Source organism: Aquarana catesbeiana, linkage group LG09 (assembly GCF_042186555.1).
Source record: "Aquarana catesbeiana isolate 2022-GZ linkage group LG09, ASM4218655v1, whole genome shotgun sequence".
Lineage (NCBI taxonomy): Eukaryota > Metazoa > Chordata > Amphibia > Anura > Ranidae > Aquarana > Aquarana catesbeiana.
In genome coordinates this window covers 156,022,363-156,044,340 of record NC_133332.1, presented here as the reverse complement: position 1 = coordinate 156,044,340, position 21,978 = coordinate 156,022,363, and the positions used below count along the sequence as shown (strand labels likewise).

General features: G+C 39.5%; 1 protein-coding gene across 3 annotated transcripts in view; it reads right to left on the bottom strand.

Moving 5' to 3' along the window:
* Positions 1 to 1,943: 1,943 nt before the first annotated feature.
* Positions 1,944 to 21,978, bottom strand: part of LOC141108071 (circadian locomoter output cycles protein kaput-like) — a 235,251-nt gene continuing 215,216 nt past the window's right edge. The window contains exons 17-21 of one of the 3 annotated variants that reach the window (XM_073599291.1): positions 20,829 to 20,987; positions 17,406 to 17,585; positions 13,482 to 13,912; positions 10,715 to 10,931; positions 1,944 to 9,834 (exon numbers count right to left, since the gene is read on the bottom strand). In XM_073599291.1, the coding sequence (XP_073455392.1) occupies positions 9,679 to 9,834; positions 10,715 to 10,931; positions 13,482 to 13,912; positions 17,406 to 17,585; positions 20,829 to 20,987 (1,143 nt within the window). In that variant the 3' untranslated portion in view covers positions 1,944 to 9,678. The remainder of the gene's footprint in view (positions 9,835 to 10,714; positions 10,932 to 13,481; positions 13,913 to 17,405; positions 17,586 to 20,828; positions 20,988 to 21,978) is intronic. The other 2 variants (XM_073599292.1, XM_073599293.1) reach the window with 2 other exon arrangements.

Below are 21,978 nucleotides of genomic sequence, written 5' to 3'. Positions count from 1 at the left end.
CCCGTTTATAGTCCCGACGTACGTGTTTTACGTCACCGCGTTTAGAACGATCGGATTTTCCGACAACTTTGTGTGACCGTGTGTATGCAAGACAAGTTTGAGCCAACATCCGTCGGAAAAAATCCTAGGATTTTGTTGTCGGAATGTCCGAACAAAGTCCGACCGTGTGTACGGGGCATAAGAGATTTGAATGGTCTCCAGGCCTTCGGAAAAGCAAAGGTTTGCCTGAGCTTTTGCCATGTTTCCTTTGTGCCTGGTTTTGTGCCTGGAGTAAGCAAGTCCATGTCGGAGTGCAAAAGAACCCAGGTGTAGGCCATCCTGTAGGAAAAGTGGCAAAAAGGGCAGGAAAAATTGTGCGAGTACCATATAAAGGGTTCTAGGTGGAAGTGGCAGTAAACAAATTGTGTGATCTATGGTGGGATGTAGCATTGGTCATTCACCAAAGACTAACAATGAGTGGTTGAATTTTTGCATCAAGTTTAAATAGTTTAACACTGTATACATTTCAAAATATATTCCTGGTCTCCTGATAGTGTTAACATATTGTATAATTACTCCATTACTTGCTTTACACGGTTTGTGTGTATCCTGTTTAGTATGCATTTATATATCATATTTACTGTGGGGGTTACATTAAAACTGAGGTTAATAGAGTGGGGTAGGTTTATAGGGGGGGCATGTCCTTAAAAAACTTTTGTCAGTGTTCAATGACATGAAGGCAGCAGCTCATAACCCAGGGTCTATAAATATCAAGTCTGTGTTCTGTATTATATGTACTATATGAATAAAATTGCCTTTTAGTGCACTATGCTGGTATAGCAACAGCCACAGCCCTCATCACCAGTGTCTTCACACTGATAGGGGATGTATCTGACCAGGTCTGTTACTGAGTGCTGAATACTGAAAGCACTGGCTCTAAAGGCTCATACACACTATAAGAAAATCGGGCGAACATTTTTATAGTGTGTACACAACTTTTGACAGCCGATTCCGAATTTTCGTACGAAAATTGCTGTAGGGACAAACTCCAAAATTTCTTGTAGGGGAACAGAACGAACGATTTTCGTTTAATGTGTTCCCTTTTCATACAAGAAAATCAGAAAAGAAAGACTGCGCATGATCAGAAACAATAAACAAGAAAAGCCTTTGTCGTACGAGAATATTCGTAATAATTTTCTTACATCGGTTCCGATTTGCTATGAAACATCAAGAAAAAAAAATCGGACGAACGTTCGCCCGATTTTCTTATAGTTTGTACCCCACGTAACTCTGGTGCCCTTTCAACTGCACATTCCTATTTATACAATCTGTCCAACTGCTGTAACTGAAATATAAAACGTGAAACAATTAACTTGGAAATTATTGGTATGAGGTCTACATGCCTGGGTATTTGATTCTGTGACTTTAAATGGAACCTGCAAGATTTTTACCCGTATCAGCAGGCATATCTATCCAATGCTGAAGGCTATTGCCAACCTATTCTTGGGCTTGAATCTGATGGGGAACACAGACAGTTAACACTAGACTCCATGGGACCATAGTGACTGTAATTGGAACCTTACCACCTATTGTTATATGTTTAAGAACCAAGATACCGCTGTAGCTATAAATGCAGGCATAGAATTCTCATTCTAACTGAGAAAGACATTTGGATAAGTGGTGAAATACCTTCAACATTACAGAACAAGTCCAATTACATGTGACTAACTACTGTATCAATATATGGTTAAAATGCTCACTGATGACTATGCAAGATTTTTGGATGTAGGACAACACCGGTTCTCTTTTTTTGAGTTACATGTGTGTATAAATTGATCATTATTACAAAACCAGGAGTCAGTTGTTGGACTTATTTGACATGCAAATTCCAGTAAGTCAAAAAAAAAATGTACACATTTGCAGCTCTGTTCATGATAAAAAGAAGCATCACAAGGTTCCAGCAGGTTTTAAAAGTACTCTTTTATTTTTTTCCAAAATATTATATGCACTCTGTTAAAGCTTTTCACGTTGCAACAGGCTCAACAAGAAAGCTTTTCCAAGACCAGAAAATCTACCCGCCTGTCTTTATAAGACACTTTTCATTACAAAATTATATCAATAAGAACATTTATAAACGCATCTCTAATTGACATCATATAAAATAAACTAATTTCAATATTTGACTCAAGATTTGTACATGGAACATTTACAATATGTACACTGCAATAATACAACAAGCAAAAAAAAAATCTCATTTACAAAAAGTCAAAAGTGCAAGGCCGTATTAACCCTTTAAGTCCAAAAAAAAAACAAAATACAATTTAACAAAAGAAAGGTGAAGGTAAGACTATAAACCTGTAAACAAAATTTTATTAGAAATGAAAGAATGAAAAAAATAATTAAATGACACCAAAGGATCTTAATTACATATTTTCCAGTTATTGACATTTAACTTAAATAAATTAAAGTTAATTTAACTCTGATTGGACCAGAAGAGCTTTGACTTATTCCCTACATGGCAGGATTATAAATAAAACAATATTTTACTACCAGCATTGCGCTGTCAAAATAAAATACTGTATCAGATTCTTTACTGAAATATTTTGCATTCTGAAAGCTGGAAAGTGTTTCTTAAAAATGTATGCTAAGGTCTTATATCCCATGCAGGACAAAGCAACAGGTTCACTTTAATGCCACCCAACCCAGCAGCACATACTCCTCTTCCTTTCACTTCCTAAAAAGCTTTGTTTAGCTGCAGGAGCACAGAAAAGGAACCCAGTATAACTTACAGTCTCCAACACTGGAGCTAACATAGGGCTAAGCGCTGCCCCTGTGTGGGAGTGCTGGGCCAAGCTCCAGCAGTGTCACATAAGAAGAAGACTAGTAAGCAACATGCTGTTACATATTTGGAAGTACCAGGTGTTTTCTTTCTTCCCAGAGCTGTGAGGTGCTGAAAGAAAGGTGAGTTTGGCCTGCTGGAAAGACAGACATTAAAGTCAACCTGTTGCTTTGCCCTTCATGCTATGGTTTCCCTGTTTCTAAATCCAATAAAAATTGCAGCTTATTACCTCTTACAGGGAGTGGCTGCATTAGTTTTCTTTTTCAGTCTTTGTTCCTGTATTTGCACCTGGTGATCCTGTCAGTAACACACTTCCTATCCTAGAGAGTGACAATGCTCACTCACTGTATCTATGGAGGAGCAGCATTTTCTCCCTAGACCGCTGTTCTGATTTGGACTACAAACAATTCCCGCCTTCCCCGTAACCTGGAGGGGGGGGGGGGGGTATTCTGTAGTTCACAGAGGAGAGAACAGGTAATTACTGATAACTTTGAGATTTTAATTAGGCGCACAAGAAACTGTATTATACTGGACTTTAAAGGAGGATCAATGCATATTTTTTATACTTGCAGAAAATATACTGAGCTCAAAAAAGGAAAACCAATGCAGCCACCATAGTGTATGTAAGGATTAGTAAGCAATCATATATTACATTCTTTGTTCTTGGGTTTGGGTACACTATAAACATAATGCATGCTTCACTGCAAAAGCAATGCTCATATACCATAAATAATTCTCTAACTTACTGAAACAGGAAAAGTAAACACAGTTGCTATGTTCACATGTACAGTAGTAGTCGTGCTTATAAATTTGATTATGGACATTAAGCACTCACAATAAACCATAAGTAAGAACAAGGCTCTGGCCAGAATCGGACAATAGGTATTCACTTTATTTTACCCTCCAGCCACAAGCTGGAGGTTGTAAAGGAATTCATTATAACTAATTTAACTTTTGCCCACCAAGTGCCTGAAGACTTATATAGGACTCTTGGTGACCCTGTTGAGAACCACTGGTCTAGGGCAGTCAGTGCTACAAAACCGCTGCCTGCACTTTGAATTTACAATGTCTCTGCATGAAAGTGGGTTTCCAAACTTAATGAAAATCAGTTCCCTGTGAACTCAGCATAGAGCAACAGCTCATGTTTTGCTGGGACTTGGAATCATTACCCAACCATTTAGATGTGATAGAGATCTATTATATCTCCATGGTCAAACTTGGCCACTGAGCCAATGTAAAAAGCAGTAAACAACAATTCGAGGTCCCAGCTGCAAGAGAGAGATACTTTGTGTACCCTTCCAAAAAAATACTTAGGGGCCTGTGTCGACGGATTTGAGCTTGTGTTGATGGCATCAGTTTGATTCACGGACAGGTGCATGCGTCCTTCAGTTGACCTGTAGGCTTGTATAAGAATGCAAAACCTGCTTGAAGAGAACAAATGTCTGTCAACACAGGCCCTTTAGATGGTCCAGTTCACCTGGGCTGAGCATATTGGGTAGACCATGTATATAAACAGAAACGGCCACCATGCCAATTTATAACTAGCTTTCAGAGCAAAGTGCTCATAGAAGGGATTTGTACAGAGCAAAACAAACTGTATTTCCCAACACACTTACCAGCTAGCCAGCCAGAAAATAAAATTAAAAAAAATATATATAAAAAAAAGAAGATTTACTGTCTAACAATTTGAATTTGTAGACCATGACTATATAGCAGACTTCTGCATATCTGACTTGTGTTAGATGTAAGCATACAGCAGAGCTGCAGTGAAAAAAACAGATAGAACTAGAAGTGTGCTTCCTTTTTGCCACTGCATGTCGGGTCACAAATATGTTTATGTGAACTAGCACTTCTGTGAATAGCAGATGACCTGTCTAGCCCTGGGTCAGCTGCAGTCCCAGGTCAAGACATTTAGTACTCATCAAGTCTAATCTTATAAACGGGGAAAAGGTTCAGATATTCAGTATTACATGTCCCTAATCTGCTTTCTTAACACTTAATTGAAATCAGTGCTCTGCCTTAAGGGAATAGAAGCAGCCACTACCATAAATTACTTTTATCTTCATGGTTAATGTACCAGAGCTGACAACGAGACTACCTCACGTCTCCTAGCTCATTTGTTAAGAAATGGATGACTGTTTCAGTAAGCTTTATGTGCAGTTTTTAAACCAAACAAAATACTGTCTCAAAATGCAGCATAAAGAAGTATTCATCTTAAATAGACTAAGATCATGTTAAATATAAAACCCGCCTTCACTTCCGACTTTCCAAAATATGATTTACGAAGAAATTAACATGTATCACATTAGACAACACATTACAACATTCAAATGATTTTGTTCCACTGTACAAATTACCAATGTAACAATATTTTGTTTAATTTAAAAGTACCCAATATCTATAAATGGAAAACATTTTGTGATGAGACCTCCATATTAAACCTGCCAGTACAACCGTGCATTTAGAATATAGGAGGCGGTTGTATGTCTGATGTCTTTGTGAGGTCCCTGACCCTTAATGATCTGATGGGCTGTCATCACAATATGGTTTCCTTTACAATGTATGTTCAGCATGTACACTCTAAATTAACACAGTTTGGTCATCAGTTTTCCTGCTGGTATACGTTCATATCAATGGACTAAATACTATACTATGCAAGTGTGCAAAACATGTTATGGTTTTTATCATATTCAAGGCTTTATTGAGGATCCTGTAACAAAAACAGGTTTAGCAATTCCACAGACACCGCGCTTGGACTGACCAATCTCAAGGGCTCTGTAAAGGCCTCAAGACTGACACAATAAAAATTTTTTAAAGATATCTCAATACAATTATCAAAATATGTCTTTATAATAGATATATACAGATACATTTATTTGAATGCTAAAAATAAATATATTATCTTTGATTCTGGGCACTTTAGAAAATAATGGATGTTGCTTGAACCAGTCCATCATTACCTTAAATTGTAGAAAGTGCTCAAGGAACAATACCAACTAAAACCAATATTTCCATTTTATACTGGCACCAATTAGCTGAATTGCCCACCACCTGTTTAGATCACTGAATCCTGTGATGAAACCAGCCAATAGTTTGCGTATTACAAAACCAAGATGGCAGCATCACCCTCTTCTAGCTTGTTCACTCTGAATTCTGGAGAATCCATTTGAGAAGCATGATGCCATCATTTGACTTGCAATGGTCACAGCAATGTGCAAATCAAAATGGAGTCTCTAAATGACATAACAACCCAGTATGTGATTCAGCTTGCCAATTATCACATAAACCGGAAACACTGGTTTTAGTGGAATGGCCCTTTCATTCCTTGTTAATAGCCCTTATTACAATTAACTGACAGAAGTTAAGATAGGTATCTGACATTTTGTGCAGAGGGATAATTTCTTATAAAAACACACAGACATAAATCGGGCATTTGCTAATCTGTAACTGGCCAGGCAGCTAGGGCACAAAACAATACAAATCGGGCAATTACAGAGAGGGTACGTTTACATTTCATAAATAACAGTTATACAGGGTTCATAAATAATACATTTTAAGTAAAAGTGACCCATGCATTGCACGCTGCCAGCCTTTGTTGTTAATTTCCCCAGTGCTTCAGTTGATTGTGTATTAGGCACTGAACTGATGCTCACATATACATGAGGCTGTGCCTACAGTACAACCTGAAACATACCAAGCCGCCCTTTTTTAGCATTCTGAAACTGGCTTTTTTCCTAAGTCTGTAAGAGCACACATACATGCAAGATTTAGCTTTAGTGAGCAGGATAGTTACAAAAGGGAAAGGGAAGATAGTGGGGGACTTAAGAATAGATATACAGGAGCTGCAGTTTCTGATTTGATTTTTGAAGTTACATGCTCCAGGGCTGTCATCCTTATCCTTGCTTCACTATGTAGAACACTTGCTTTATCTGGATCAATGAATCACTGACATCTGATGTACTTATTTAAAAGTCCATAACTCATGGAGCTGTAAAAGGAGGCAAGGATGACCGCCCCAGAACTTTTACTCTCAGAAAAAAGGATAGCTCCCATATTTTTTTACGTTCCCGTTGACCTTATTATCAAATCAATCATACCAGCTGGGGCAGTCAAGGGTTAAATCTTATTCTTACAAACTATCAAAAAGAAACCCGTTCTAAGAGACTATGTAAGCAATCATGTTTGCCCTCTACTTCTGAATATGAGAGTTGCCTGCCTGCAATGTTAATCCAATTGCTTCAGTACTTTCTGGGTCACTGATCTGGAACAAGTTTGTACTATAGATCAATGGTTATGATGTTCTAATCTTTATACTGGTTTCATGTTAGTAATTAAAATGATAGAAGGCAGAGACAGCCAGGCAAGTGGAATTCTTAGGAGGCCAGCAATGGCTGCCCTCCTATTTCCCACATGATTGGTTTACTTTAAAAACTCACATGTAGCTCTGCCATTACTGATCACAGGTGTTTGGTTTGGTATGTATGCATATAACCAATACTGGTTACATCAACTGTCATTGAAAGCAAATGGGTCTAAGTGAACATGTCTATTATTGTAGACTAAAACTAAGGTGGAATCATGGGTCGACAATACAGAGGGAAATATAAATATGTACTTACAACACATAACATTACATTTCTCGATATTGTGAGCTGGTTTTACTGTAGATCTTTTGCAGCAATCACTGGACACATAGAAAGTACTTGCTACATGTGATCTCCAAAACCGGCAAAGGCTGACAAGCATCTCTGCACACTGCATAGAATTTTTACACCCCCTAAATGGATAAAAAACAGCATCTTATCACTTTTCCACCTATAGCTGAACTCTCATTCTTGGTTCCTTAACTGAATGTTGTTACAGTATTAAAATGCCTCATCTAAAGATAGGCCCTACAATGTTAATCAACTCTTTATGTATGCAACATTTTGTTAATAAGAGAAGGCTTTAAATCCAAACATGCAAACATCAACTGCTGCACTCAAAATCAGGCTCAAATGGCTCATACATGACATACACATGACTTGAAACTTTGGATATCTGCAGACTTATTCAATAAAATGTGCATATTTGTCATAACTATTTCATAATCAAAGGAATAAAATCAGTTTTAAGCAATGGATATTAGTGGTGAATGTCCTGAAAAAAATAGCCTGTTCAAAAAGAAATAATTGTGGTTCAACTTGCCCCATAAATGGAACCAATATCCATTAGATAACTGGGTCACCTAATGTACACAAGTTTTGTACTAATTTACTCCTTTGCTATTCCTGCTGCACATTGCTATAACAACAATATATAGGCAGGATTTATAGAGATAATTTCTCGCACTAGGCAGTCCACATGAGTATTCGATATGTGTCCAGTGTCTAACAGCTGATCACAGCACTGATTTCACCAAATCAGCACCACACTGGTAGCTTACTTAGTTTCCTTTTGTAGCTTTGCTTACTATACCATATTAAACATACTCTGGCATTAAACTCAAAAATGTTTCCATCAAGCAAACATTCCTGTTCTTCGGGAGGACCTCCCTGCTACGATCATCTCTCCACTCACCATTCATGAAATACAGGGCCCCAGGCGCTGTTTTGTGAATGGCCTGAAGGAGAAGGAGACAGATACACAGCTATAGTGCTGGGGTCTATGAGACCTGAAGTGCTTATATCTTGAGCAGTCAAGAAGTACAGTTCCCACTGTACTTCCTCAAGCATGTAAACAAACTAATTTGCCGGGGATAGAAGTATACCAGCATGACAGCTAAGTCTTCCAGGGAACTAGAATTACCTGTTGGAAACCTGTGAGGGTAACTGTGCTCAGAGTTTGGCTTTAAGTAAGCATGTGGCTCCTAATAAGATGTTAAACTGCCACTTTTGTCAACAGCAGATACCTCAAGGTGGCTTCCTTTCCATGTTCAAGTTGTAAAGCGCTGTGTAAACTGTTGGCGCTATATAAATCCTGTATTATAATAATAATGATAATAATAATAATAATAAACGGCCTCCTGAAAACCATGATAATGGAATCTAATGGAACTCTAATATTCAAAGAGTGAGCAGTTTTTGTGGTCAGCAGCTTTTACCTGCCCCTCACTACTGGTCAGTGAGGCCACTCATTGCCATGATAGGCTAATAGAGAGGTGGGCCAGAGCTGGTGACCACAGAACTGGTCGGTCTTTGCACAACACATCACTCTAGAGCCTGAGGCCCACTAAGCATTATATAATGAAAAGGAAGTCAATGTGCAGGCCCCCAGATGTACCCAATATTGACTGTAAGTGGCAGTTTCATGTCTTAATAGTAGCCACTCTTTTACTTTGAGAAGTACATATATCTTGAACTTTGAAACAATAAAGGTACATCTTCAGTAAACAGAGCTACAGGGCCTGAGGTTATTTAAACCATATAAATATAAAATATCAAATATGACCTATTATGCTCTGTTCTACACCATTCATAGGTTACTCAGATTATCAGCTCGATACAATATAATACACTTGTTTTACTGGAAAAGGATCTTCATAAATCAGACCACTGTCTGAACTTTGGCAGATTCATAAGTAGCCCCTGACAAACACTTTGGTGTACTTATTTATAACTTAAGAACTCATAGAAAATCTTGGTTCTACTTAAAGGCAGCTGGAAATCTATCATATCATCAAAATGGGTTTCTTGCTTTATCCCTGCTCCATTCTGTTTTGGCCCTCATCTTTCAGTCTTAGTGCTTTTATGATCACTTTTAGCTGTGAGCACTTCTTCAGAGGGCCAGAAGTGCTATAGACATTGGGCTTCTCACGGCCCTTCAGTATGCATTACTGTTGTCCAACTATAGTCCAAGAGCTCTTCTTCCATCCTGGTGCACTACGGGAGCTGCATCTCAGATAAGTCAGACAGGCTTCCAGACTGACTTTGCTGCTGAGGATGCAGAAAATAACCCATGGTGTTCGGCTGAGGAATGTGAGGTTGCTGGTAAAGCTGTTGAGACTGGCCTGTTTGCATTGAATCAGACGTCTGCATCTGAGACACAAAAAGAAAATTTTTTAAAATCAATCCATAATTATGTTGGTTTGAAAAAATTACCTATTCAATACGGTGAACAATCAAACCAGATTCCTCCCTATAGTTAAATGCTGAAACGTGATTGGTTGATATCAGCAACTATCTACGGCTCCACTTTTCAGAATTCCAGTACAGTTTTTTTTTTTTTATTGATGGGCATGAGTAATATGAATATGGTATGCATGCAATAGGCCTTCAGGATGTAAAAATACAAAAACTAAATTTGTATTCAATGCCATCTATAAAAGGTAAAAAAAGACAAAACAACAAAAGCAAAAAAAAAAGAACTGCTTGCGTCACCTACAGCAACAAAAGTGTCTTTATACTACTTTCTTACTGGGTTAATCAAATCGCAGTGATTGACTGAAATTTGCAATCTCAGGCTAAGTGCAGAAGTGCATAAGTGAGCCTCCACTGTTTTATATCTGGGGATGTGGGGAGAGAGGTTAGTTTTCAATTTAGATAGAAAAATTAATTATAATTATAGTCATTTTAGGACTATAGGAAACTGTAAAAATATGAAGTCTGACTGTGAATAATGGTTATTATACAGTAGATTACAGCAAAACAACCCTAGTTCTAATGAATGCTCTTCAATTGAATTCAATGAAAATTAAATAGCAGTAACTGTTTGTGAAATGCAGTGAAAAATAGTAACAATCAAATTTAATTTTTCAAGTTTTATTAGTTTAGAATAATTCAAAAATTAAAGTAACCGCTGATTGGATGCTTGAAAAAAAAATCCATGGTTTTTGTTCCACATTAATAACTATATCACCGCAAACCACACAGCATTCTTGTTTCCTTAATAAAATAATAAATGCATGAAGAAATTTACCTGAAGATACAGATGTGGCTGGACCTGTTGCTGTTGGCAGTGGTGTAGGTGAACTGCTGGATGGGTCTGCTGTTGGGTAAACCTGGACTGAGGGATCATGACAGAGGGGCTATAGACTGGGGCAGGATGAGAGGAAATCACTGTGTTGATGTTGTTATTGGAAGTGACTGGCTGCATCTGTAATGAGTGAGGCCGCATTTGTGGATCCTGGACAAACCTGTCAAGAAACAAAAAAAAAATGTATGTGTTATAAATAACCTGAGTTTTGATATGGGTAGCTGTACTGTTAGAAACCCAAGGATACTCTCAGAGACTTTGCTTGCTGCATTCTCTGGTATTTGTATAGCAGCCATTCTCAGCAAGGGTTCCATGGAACCCTAGGTTTCCTCCAGAGGTTTCTAGGGGTTCCCTGAGCAGTTACTTAACATCTCCTCTGTTGGTGCATAGTTCCTGGGCCAATGTCACTTGATAGAGCCAGTGGCATGATCCCAGTGATCTTTTTAGCTGTCTATAAGGGAGGCATTCTTCCACTGACCACCGCTGTAAGGGGCATTCTTTCAAGTGGCTTCAAAATGTATAGGGGAAAATAAAACCACCAGAGAAAGCTGCAGCACATCCAAAGATGTGGGGATAGGCAAGAAGAGGCAAGACACTTTGTCACATTGTTTAGAACGTCGCATTTTGCAACACAGAGAGGGTGGAGATCCTACCTGCCCACTTCCTTGGTCAAAGCATTCTGTTACTGAGGCAACGCTTTTTGGGGTGTAATATTCCTTTGCTGGATGCTCTATTATCCATTATAAGGATGAAAGAATAAGGTTACAATTCGTCCCCAGAATTGTCCCTGAATGAATGAGTGAATTCCAGTGCAAAGGGTCCAACTCATGTTACACAATCATCAATCCAAAGTAGCACTGCTAGAGCTGACAGTGTGTACATGGTGATCCATATTATTGAGCACCTACACACAGCTTCAACCGTGCCATTTTGGATTATGTAGTGTGATGTGAGTTGAAGCCAACGCTCTGCATTATTTACACTACACTGCCCAACTTCCAGGGCTACTGAATGGCAAACAGAATGCAGATGCCAGACACACGGCACAATCTGTGAGTTACCTGCTCCTGACCTGACCCATGCATTTTGTGTGTCACCTATTTTTGACTCCTGAACTCTGTGCATTACCTAATCCTGACCCCTGAACTCTATGCCTTACCCTCTCTTTAGCAGCATAGACTCAGGTTTTATTTAAGCATATATTTGTGGATGTGACCGTTACCACAATCTGGCCACACCCACAATTCACCAAAGTGCATGTTGCCCACAGCATGCTTTTCCTTCTCATGATGCCCACAGTAGTATGTCTTTATACCTTGAACGTCTGGCCCTAGTTACAAAAGCCTGTGACCAATTTTTAAGTGTGTGTTAAAAATAGGGGTGTGATCTTGTGAGTGTGGCTACAAATAAGGATGTGTTTTTTTGAGCTGGTAAAAAGGGCATGGTCAGGAGGATGTCTGCGGATTTCATTTTGAAAATCTGGTAACCTTATGATAGGGCACTGCGCTGCTGTTGTTTTGTTTTCAGTAACTCCAGTGGAGAAACATTTGGCAAGTAAACCTGTCACAGACCTGGGCATTTCAAAATGAGCATGGAAAAGAGGAGCTGTTGAATGTTACTTTATAAGATACTATGCCATTGACTAAGTTTCCAGTACAGTGCTTATAGCAAACATATAGCATGACAACTTCATTCTTAACCACTTCAACCTGGAAGGTTTTACCCACTTCCTGACCAGGCCTTTTTTTGTGATACGGCACTGCGTCGCTTTAACTGACAATTGAGCAGTCGTGCAACGTTGTACCCAAATCAAATTGATGTACTTTCTTTCCCACAAATAGGTCTTTCTTTTGGTGGCATTTGATTACCTCTGCGTTTTTTTTCTTGCACTATAAACAAAAAAAGAGCGACAATTTTGAAAAAAAACAAACATATTTTTTACTTTCTGCTAGAATACATATCCAAAAAAAAATGTAAAAAAACAAATCTCTTCATCAATTTAGGACAATAGGTATTCTGCTCCATATTTTTGTTAAAAAAAAAAAAAATCCCAAAAAGCGTATATTGATTGGTTTGCGCAAAAGTTATAGCGTCTACAATCTATGGGATAGATTTAGAGACTTTTATTCATTTTTAATTGTTTTACTGGTAATAGCAGCGATCTGCGATTTTTAGTGGGACTGCGACATTGAGGCGGACAAATCTGACAGTGATCAGTGCTTAAAAAAAAAAAAAAAATGCACTGATCCCTGTATAAATGACACTGGCAGGGAAGGGGTTAACACTAGGGGGTGATCAAGGGGTTAAATGTGTTCTCTGGGAGGTGTTTCTAACTGTGGGAGGCATGGATTAACTGGAGGAAAAGAGCTTAGCTGAAACATGATCTCTTACTTTTCCTCCCTGACAGATCAGCAGTGTGCTTTGTTTACATCGGCACACCACTGCTTTGTCTCTCCTGTGAATGATCAGCAGGTGCGGCGGCTGCCAGACCCACTGATTGGCTCCCACTGTGTTCAATCACAGCGGGAGCGGCGCGCGCTCCCTAAACCGCGTGCACAAAATCACGTACAGATACATGATTTTGCGCACCCGGGCCGCCCTGCCACAGTAAACATACATGGGCTGGTCCGGACTATAAAAACCATTTACCTCTTGAACAATTCTAAATCTTAAAAATGCAGCCCAGCTATGAAAACTTTACTGATCATACCTCAGATGCTGGCCATATTCAGGTGGCTGTGGTCTGTCCCCAGTTTCAGTGGAAATCCTTGAAGAGGCAGCAGAAGGGTGAGCTTGTGAGAACATCATTGTATTGTTGTACAGTGGCATCACAATGTTACCATGAGTCTGTAAAGACGTAGCTGTCTGCTGTGTCTGATTTCCGCTCATTACCCGATGATGCCTCTGTAGCTGTTGCTGGTGTTTCTGTAGCTGCTGCTGTTTGTGCAGCTGCTGTTTCTGTAACTGTTGGTGATGCTGCTGCTGTTGCAGCTGGTGCAGTTGCTGGTGCTGTAGCGTTTGTTGTATTTGCTGGTGTTGCTGTACTTGTTGCACTTGCGGATGCTGGTGTTGTTGTGCTTGTGGTTGTACTTGTTGATGCTGGAGTTGCTGAGGTTGTGAGTGTTGCTGGTGTGTTGTATTCTTCATCCATGCAAAATAAGGAAAAACAGTTAGTACATTTTTAGTTATGTAAAATAAAATATATTTTTACATTTAACCACTTCAGCCCCGGAAGGATTTGCCCCCTTAATGACCAGGCCATTTTTTGCGATTATTTTTTTTAAAACAACATTTTTTTATCAGTTTAGGCTGATATGTATTCTTATATTTCTGGTAATAAAAAAAAAAATTTGCAATAAGCGTATATTGATTGGTGTGCGCAAAAAGTTATAGCGTCTACAAAATATGGTAAAGATTTATGGCATTTTTATTATTTTTTTTTTTACTAGTAACAGCGGCAATCTGCAATTTTTAACGGGACTGCGACATTGCGGCGGACAGGTCAGATACTTGACACTTTTTTGGGACCATTGACATTTATACTGCGATCAGTGCTATAAAAAATGCACAGATTACTGTGTAAATGTCACTGGCAGGGAAGGGGTTAACACTGGGGGGCAACCAAGGGGTTAAATGTGTTCACTGATGTGTGTTTCTAACTGTGGGGGCAGTGTAGTGACTGGAGGAGGAGACATATCGCTGTTTCTAATTAGTAGGAACAGACGATCTGTCTCTGCTCCCAGAACAGGGATTTGTGTGTTTACATATACATATCCCTGTTCTGGCTCTCGTGCCCGCGACTGCCGGCCATGCGCATTGGGTCCTGTGCAGCGGGCGCGTGCCTGCTATGGCTCTTAAAGCAGCTGACGTACAGATAAGGCGAGTCATGCAGGGGAGCCGATCAGGAAGTGGTTAAACTATAGAACTATAGGCAAAACAACTTTTTTTTAAATTTTAGATAGAGCAAGGGAGGGCTATAACTTGTCTGATTTTTTTTCGCCATCTGTGTACGATTGCCATAATTTCCTGTCCCATAGCCAAACAGGAAGTGGGAGGAAATCTCTGTAAATTAAAGGAATTCCGCTACAGACCTGGGCATTTCAAACTAGCATGAGAATGATGTGCGTTTAAAGTGGTTACTGGGGCTATCTAATCAAAGAGAAAGGCAGAATCAAGATTTCTAAAAGATTTGCCTGCCTCTCCAGTATTTCCTAAACTATGGGTGGGAACCCAAATTGGTTAACAGACATGTTTGGGATGGGTCTCCACTTGACTTTGTGTCCAAGTGTGAAATCAACAGATTATTGGCAAGTGCACAGACTATGCTTTTTGAGATCCAAGGTTGTCCTTTCTCTGATTCCCCAATCTAACTCAGTCAGGACACAGAAATGGCAACATTTATTTCCATCTTATAAAATGTCCTATGTGTTAAGTGAGGCCTTTTTTGTTGACGATTGCAAAGGGCTTAGGAAATGACAGGGATATACACTATATTACCAAAAGTATTGGGACACCTACCTTTACTCACACAGGAACTTTAATGGCATCCCAGTCTTAGTCTGTAGGGTTCAATATTGAGTTAGCCCACCCTTTGCAGCTATAACAACTCTTCTGGGAAGGCTGTCCACAAGGTTTAGGAGTGTGTCTATGGGAATGTTTGACCAATCTTCCAGAAGCGCATTTGTGAGGTCAGGCATGGATGTTTGGACTCATCCATGTCTTTATGGACCTTGCTTTGTGCACTGGTCATGTTGGAACAGGAAGGGGCCATCCCCAAACCATTCCCACAAAGTTGGGAGCATGAAATGGCCCAAAATGTCTTGGTATGCTGAAGCCTTAAGCATTCCCTTCACTGGAACTAAGGGGCCAAGCCCAACCCCTGAAAAAACAACCACACACCATAAGCCCCCCTCCACCAAATGATTTGCCTATATACCACAGGGACCTATCATTGTCGTGAACAAATACAGCATTTCAAGGCTCTTCTAAAAGTTATTTTTCTGCGAGGCAAGAAGTAGTTGTTATAAAGACAGAGATGAGTCACAGTCAGTAGCAGCGCTTATCAGTTATGGTAATGTACAAAAAGATCCTCCATGGATTTCCTCCAGGCCGGATCTGGAGCTTGGGCTGACCTGGGAGGATCCTGACAGCAGAGCGTTTGAAAGGAATCTTTCCTAAGTCGCAGCGGGAGCAATGGGGACACTGAGTACATCAGCACGGTTAGGGACTTACAAGGGGAGAGACTGCCATCTGTTGCAGGTCTCTCTGGAAGACAGGGTTGTGCTTAAATCTATCATTAACCTCTGCATGGAGATCTCTGGAGCAGTCAGGCAGGCTGGTAAAGAGGCTGCCGGGCAGACTGGTAAAGAGGCAGCCAGGTGGGCTGGCATTTCCTGCAGTTATCAGAACTGGGGCCAGTGTCTACAAGGGAGTTGAATGTGCTCCGGAATGAAGTCTATAACACTTTGTGCTACTTTCTAAAGGACTCAGAGTTCCTAGTCCTTCAGGGGTTTTGCATCTTTTTAATCAGAGACTGGCAGCGATCAGGAGTGAGACAAATCTGGAGTTGTCCATAGGGAGGAAGTTGTCCCTGGTTTTGTTGTTATCAAGTTTAGCAACCCTTTATTCCTATTCCCCAGCCAAGTTATTACCCCTAATAAAACAACAAAAACCAAGCTCAAAGACTGTTCCTTGTGTCTGGAGAAAGAGCAGAAAAATGCTTGTTGCCTGGCTGTGCAGGAGTGGGGAACCCAGTCATTTGCAACCCCTGCAGGGGTAGTGCTATACTATTGTATCATGCTGCTTTAAAGAGTATCTAAGCCCCAAAACAAAAATGTTATATACTGCAGCTTACCAGTCCTTAAATGTGGACCGGAGTTTTCATTTTTTAGACTAAGAACATTTTTAGCAAGTACAGAAAATAACTGTTGATCTTGCCAGAAATGCAGTGTCCTTGTCACTTCCTGTGAGCTGAAAAGACAGCATAAACAATGTTATCTCTCTTCTGTACACTACTAGTCCTATCGTTTCACCATGTTATGCAGATAAACAATGTGCAGACTTGTTTAAAGTCCAGCCTGTTCGACAACCTCATCTAAGATCTGGTAAGCTCCAATATACAAAATATTTGGTTTTTGGATTAAATATGATTTAAAGTACAGCTAAAGGCAACACTTTTTTTTTAGTTTTGTATAGAGTACAGGAGGGTTATAACTTTTGTCAGTTTGTTTGCCATCTGTGTCCCATAGGGGAGATTTCCCTTCACTTCCTGTCTCATAGCCAAAGCAGGAAGTGGGAGGAAATTCCTCCAAAGTGAGGGAACCCCTAGGAAAATGTTCCTTACAAGTAACTAGGTTTAAAATAGATAATTGATTGTCAATGTAACCACAAGTCTATCTTGTGTTAAACGTTCAAGACCTGTTAAACACAATCCAAGAGCTTAGGCTGTATTATGTATTGTTGACATTACTATGACATTTGTTCTGGAATTTGCTGTGGCTTGTTAATTACCTGACTGATGGTCATATTCTGATGACTTGTGGGTATGTGGAATGCACAAAAACATTAGTTACTTGACTGCTTGTCACATACTGGTAAATCATGGGTATATAAGACGCACAAAAACATGAACTACCTGACTGGTGGTTGCATACTGGTGACTCGTGGGTATTTGAGATGCACAAAAACGTTTTGAACTCTTTCCCATTTCTAGACCTTGCATGGAGACCACATTCTGCTGGCGAGACACCCTCCTTGGGTCTGTCTGCTGAACATTACTATTAAATCCAGGAGGGATTGGCTGTTGCATCAACATCTTCAAAGGAGACAAAAAAAAGGATAATGTGAGACTTTTGGAGTATATTATTTGTCTAGAGTGAGCATAGGCTGACCGAACACTTCAAGTGGAACTGGAACCCAACAATGTTTTCAAAATAAATTGCTATATGTACAAAATTATCAATAAAAACACTTTTTGCTTAAACCAACCTCCATGTATGCTTGACTGTCTAGCACACCACTATCCAATCCCTCTATATCTAATAAACTAAGGCATTCTGTACCACTACCAACAAGCTGGAAAGCAACTTTTCTGTGCCATGGTAGCTGTTGCTGCTGCCACCGAACTTCAATGTGTATATGTGTCCTCTTCACAGTGTGACATACAAAGTAACCCGATCAGCAGGTCATAATACTGATACCACGGGATCTCAGGATACTTATTATGTGAAGTCATACACTTACAGGCCACTTTATTAGATACACGTGTTTAATTGCTTGGTAGCATACATTGCTAATCAGCCAATCACATGGCAGCAACTCAATGCATTTAGACATCTAGATGTGGTTAAGACAACTTGCTAAAGTTCAAACCGAGCATCAGAATCGGGGGAAAAAAGGGGATTTAAGTGACTTTGACCATGGCATGGTTGTTGGTGCCAGACATGCCAGTCTGAGTATTTCAAAAACTGCTAATCTACTTGGTTTTCTATGCACAACCATCTCTAGGGTTTACAGAGAATGGCCTGAAAAAGAGAAAATATACAGTGAGCAGAAGTTGTGTGGCTGAAAATGCCTTGTTGAGGTCAGGGGAGAACAGGCAGACTGGTTTGTGATGATAGAAAGGCTTCAGTAACTCAAATAACCACTCGTTACAACCAAGGTAAGCAGAATACCATCTCTGAACCCACAACATATTGAACCTTGAAGCAGGTTACAGCAGCAGAAGACCACACCAGGTGCCACTCCTGTCAGCTAAGAACTGGAAACTGAGTCTACAATTAGCACAGGCTCACCAAAATTGGACAATAGAAGACTGGAAAAATGTTGCCTGGTCTGATGTGTCTCGATTTCAGCTGTGATATTCAGATAGTAGGGTCAGAATTTGGCATAAACAACATGAAAGCATGGATTCTGCCTATCTTGTATTAACAGTTCAGGCTGGTGGTGGTGGTGTTATGGTGTGGGGGATATTTTCTTGGCACACTTTGGGCTCCTTAGTACCAATTGAGCATTTTTTAAATGCCATAACCTACCTGAGTATTGTTGATGACTATGCCCATCCCTTTATGACTACAGTGTACCCATCTTCTGATGGCCACTTCCAACAGGATAATGTACCATGTCACAAAACTCAAATCATCTCAAACTAGTTTCTTGAACATGACAATGAGTTCACTGTACTACAATGGCCTTCACAGTTACCAGATCTTAATCCAATAAAGCACCTTTGGAATGTGGTGGAACAGGAGATCCGTATCATGGATGTCCATACAATAAAGCAGATGTGAGGTGCTACAACCCAATAAGATGAGGGAATTTTTCAGAGCTGCTGGGTGCGGAAAGGCAGTGGCACAGCTGCCATTGCAATCATGAAAAGAAATAGTCCGCAACTCCTTGCTACTCTTTAAAATCTTCAGAAGTTATTGGTTCCCCATAAAAGACAGCAAATATATATACATTTCAGCTTTGTTCACTACAAATACCATGTACAAAAATGCCACAATATATACTGTATAAACCCCTCCTGGCAATACATGTCATTAATTTGTCAATTAATAGATAATTAGAATTACTTGGAGAGGTAAAACACCATACATGGACGGACACACATTTGATGAAAACCACAAACATAATTGGTTATATAATCAAAAAAAGACATTAAAATCCAATAGAGTGGCAAAACAAAAAAAAATAAGCAAGAATGCCCAGTGGGAGAATAGAGATAGTACTAATACACAGCAACAAAGAAAAAAAAAAAAAAAAGAGAGAGAGAGAGGCAGGTGGTACAAAAGAAAATCAGCATAAGTGTAAGTTCAGGTCCCATTGCATTGTGGATGTGCAGCCGACAAATCTGCAGTAACTGCATGATGCCATCATGTCCATATGGACCAAAATCTCTGGGGAATGTTTCCAACACCTTGTTGAATCTATGCCACTAAGAATTAAGGCAGTTCTGAAACTAAAAGGGGATCCAATCCGGTACTAGCAAGGTGTACCTAATAAAGTGGCTGGTCAGTGTATGTCACCCAGCTTGAAACCTCTAAAATCCTAGTAGATCAGATTCCAGAACTGAGGGAGGTACTTCAGATGTGTGTTTACAGCAGGGGTGTCCAACCTACAGCCCAAGACAACTATAAAATGTGGCCCAACAAAATCATAAACTTACTTAAAAATTTTGATTTTTTTTGGAACTTTTTGTAAAAGGGTGTTTACACTTAAACATATGGTGCCGGAGAAAATTTTGACACTCTTTACTGGACTTCAAGCCAGTAAAGATGCATTCGTTTATCAAAAACATTTCCAAATATCGCACTAGTTTTATGTTGCCATCTTTTACTTTTATTATAAAGAAAATAACAAAAAAAAAGTTTTATTACTCAGATAGGTACGCTATCTATATCAGTGGCTGTTAACTTGGGATCTGCCTGACTTTTTCTGCTCATCAGCCATCCTTATTGTTAATGTAGTTTATGTGTGGTCCAAGACAATTCCTCTTCTTCCAATGTGGCCCAGGAAAGTCAAAAGGTTGGACACCCCTGGTTTACAGCAATACTGGAGATTAAGCCAAATGAAAAAGAAAAAGTGAGTTTTTTTCAAGCGAAATACTGCAGGGTTACATCTCTCAAAGATATGTGTACTGAGGAAACATACGTTTGCTGGCATACATTTTAGGTGGCAGCTAGATAACAGATTTTCCTCCATGCAGTTAAATCATGCCCTCATGCCAAATTACCCTTGTATGCCTATAGCTAACCAAAGATCTGTCAAAATGCCATTTGTTTAAGGGTGCTATATTCTGAAAGGGGATTGTTACCATTGCAATCACCACTAAGTAAATGGCCAATGGAGTGTGACCAATGGTGGGAATCCTCACCCCTCAGGTCTACATGCAGTTTGTTTTGGGAGGCATCAAAACTTCTAGAATGCTTTGTCTGTTGTTGTTAGTTCTAGACAACGGCAGCAGAGCTTTTGCTTTCAGAAGCTATGTGTGCTGTCTTGGGATGGTTCCAAAATCTCTAGAGTTTTAAAAAGACCACGCGTGGTCATATTAAGATACCTGAAGATTTGAGTCTTGCACTAGCTGTAGCTGTTCTTTGATAACATGCAGTTCTTCCTGCTGAGTTTTGATGTCTGCTTGTAATATCCGTGTTCTCTCCTCCAACTGCTCCTTTAGCTGGTTCACCATTCCCAACTGGGCTGGGTAGTGATACACTGGCTGTAAAGTAAACCCAAATGTACTGCGTAAGGGAAACGTGTAATGTGGAAAGGCATTCCAGCAGAAGATACACATACATACAAAAACAAGATAGCCAGAAAAATAGAAACCCTGCCTCGCAGAGGAAAAGGGCTCACAACTTGCTCTTTGAGTGTGTGGATCAATATAAACAGAGACATAAAAACAGATTACAATCATCACCTAACAGACTTCATAAAAGCCATGTCAGGAATGCGTATTCGAACATTGCCAGCTAATTTGCTTTTTAAAGACAGTAAAAGGGATAAAATGAATGGACCCAAATACAAGACAGCACAAACATCCACTGTGTAAAATGTGGGCATTTGCCGAAAAAAATAGATAATTTTGACCATAAGAGCAACTTGCAAGTGCACAATACAAGTAATATTTTAACATAGTGGGTGGGATAAAACAGACAATAGAGAAAACACAGTGCTTCCCTTCTCTTAGTTTAAATACTGACTAGCACACAAGTGTCCCAAAACATCTCCCCAGCAGCCAGACAACATATCAAGGCCACTTGGCAAGTTCCAATGATATCAGTACAAAAAGTCCAGCACTTTGAATATCCAAGAAAATCATTTCAATCCCAAAACAGGTAAGTATGTTTGAAAATTCCAATCTCCCAGACTCTTACCAGATCAGCTGACCCAAACATAAGTCAATGGATCCAATAAAGCTTTATTCTCCATCCCTTCCATGTCTTCTTTATTGTTCTTCTGGTCTCCTCTTATGTGTTCCCAGATAAGAAAACGTATATAGTATGATACCTTCAATATTATTGTTATATCTATAATATTTATAATATTGTGCTCACATGTGCATGTATTCAACATGCATTTGAAATCACCAGTGGCTTGTGATTTATTCTCTCCTTCTGCCTATATTCTTATATTATATTCCAAATCAATCCTTTTTTCAAACCACCCTTAAGTCCTGAATCCTCCTCTTGGCAATATCTCCCAAAAAA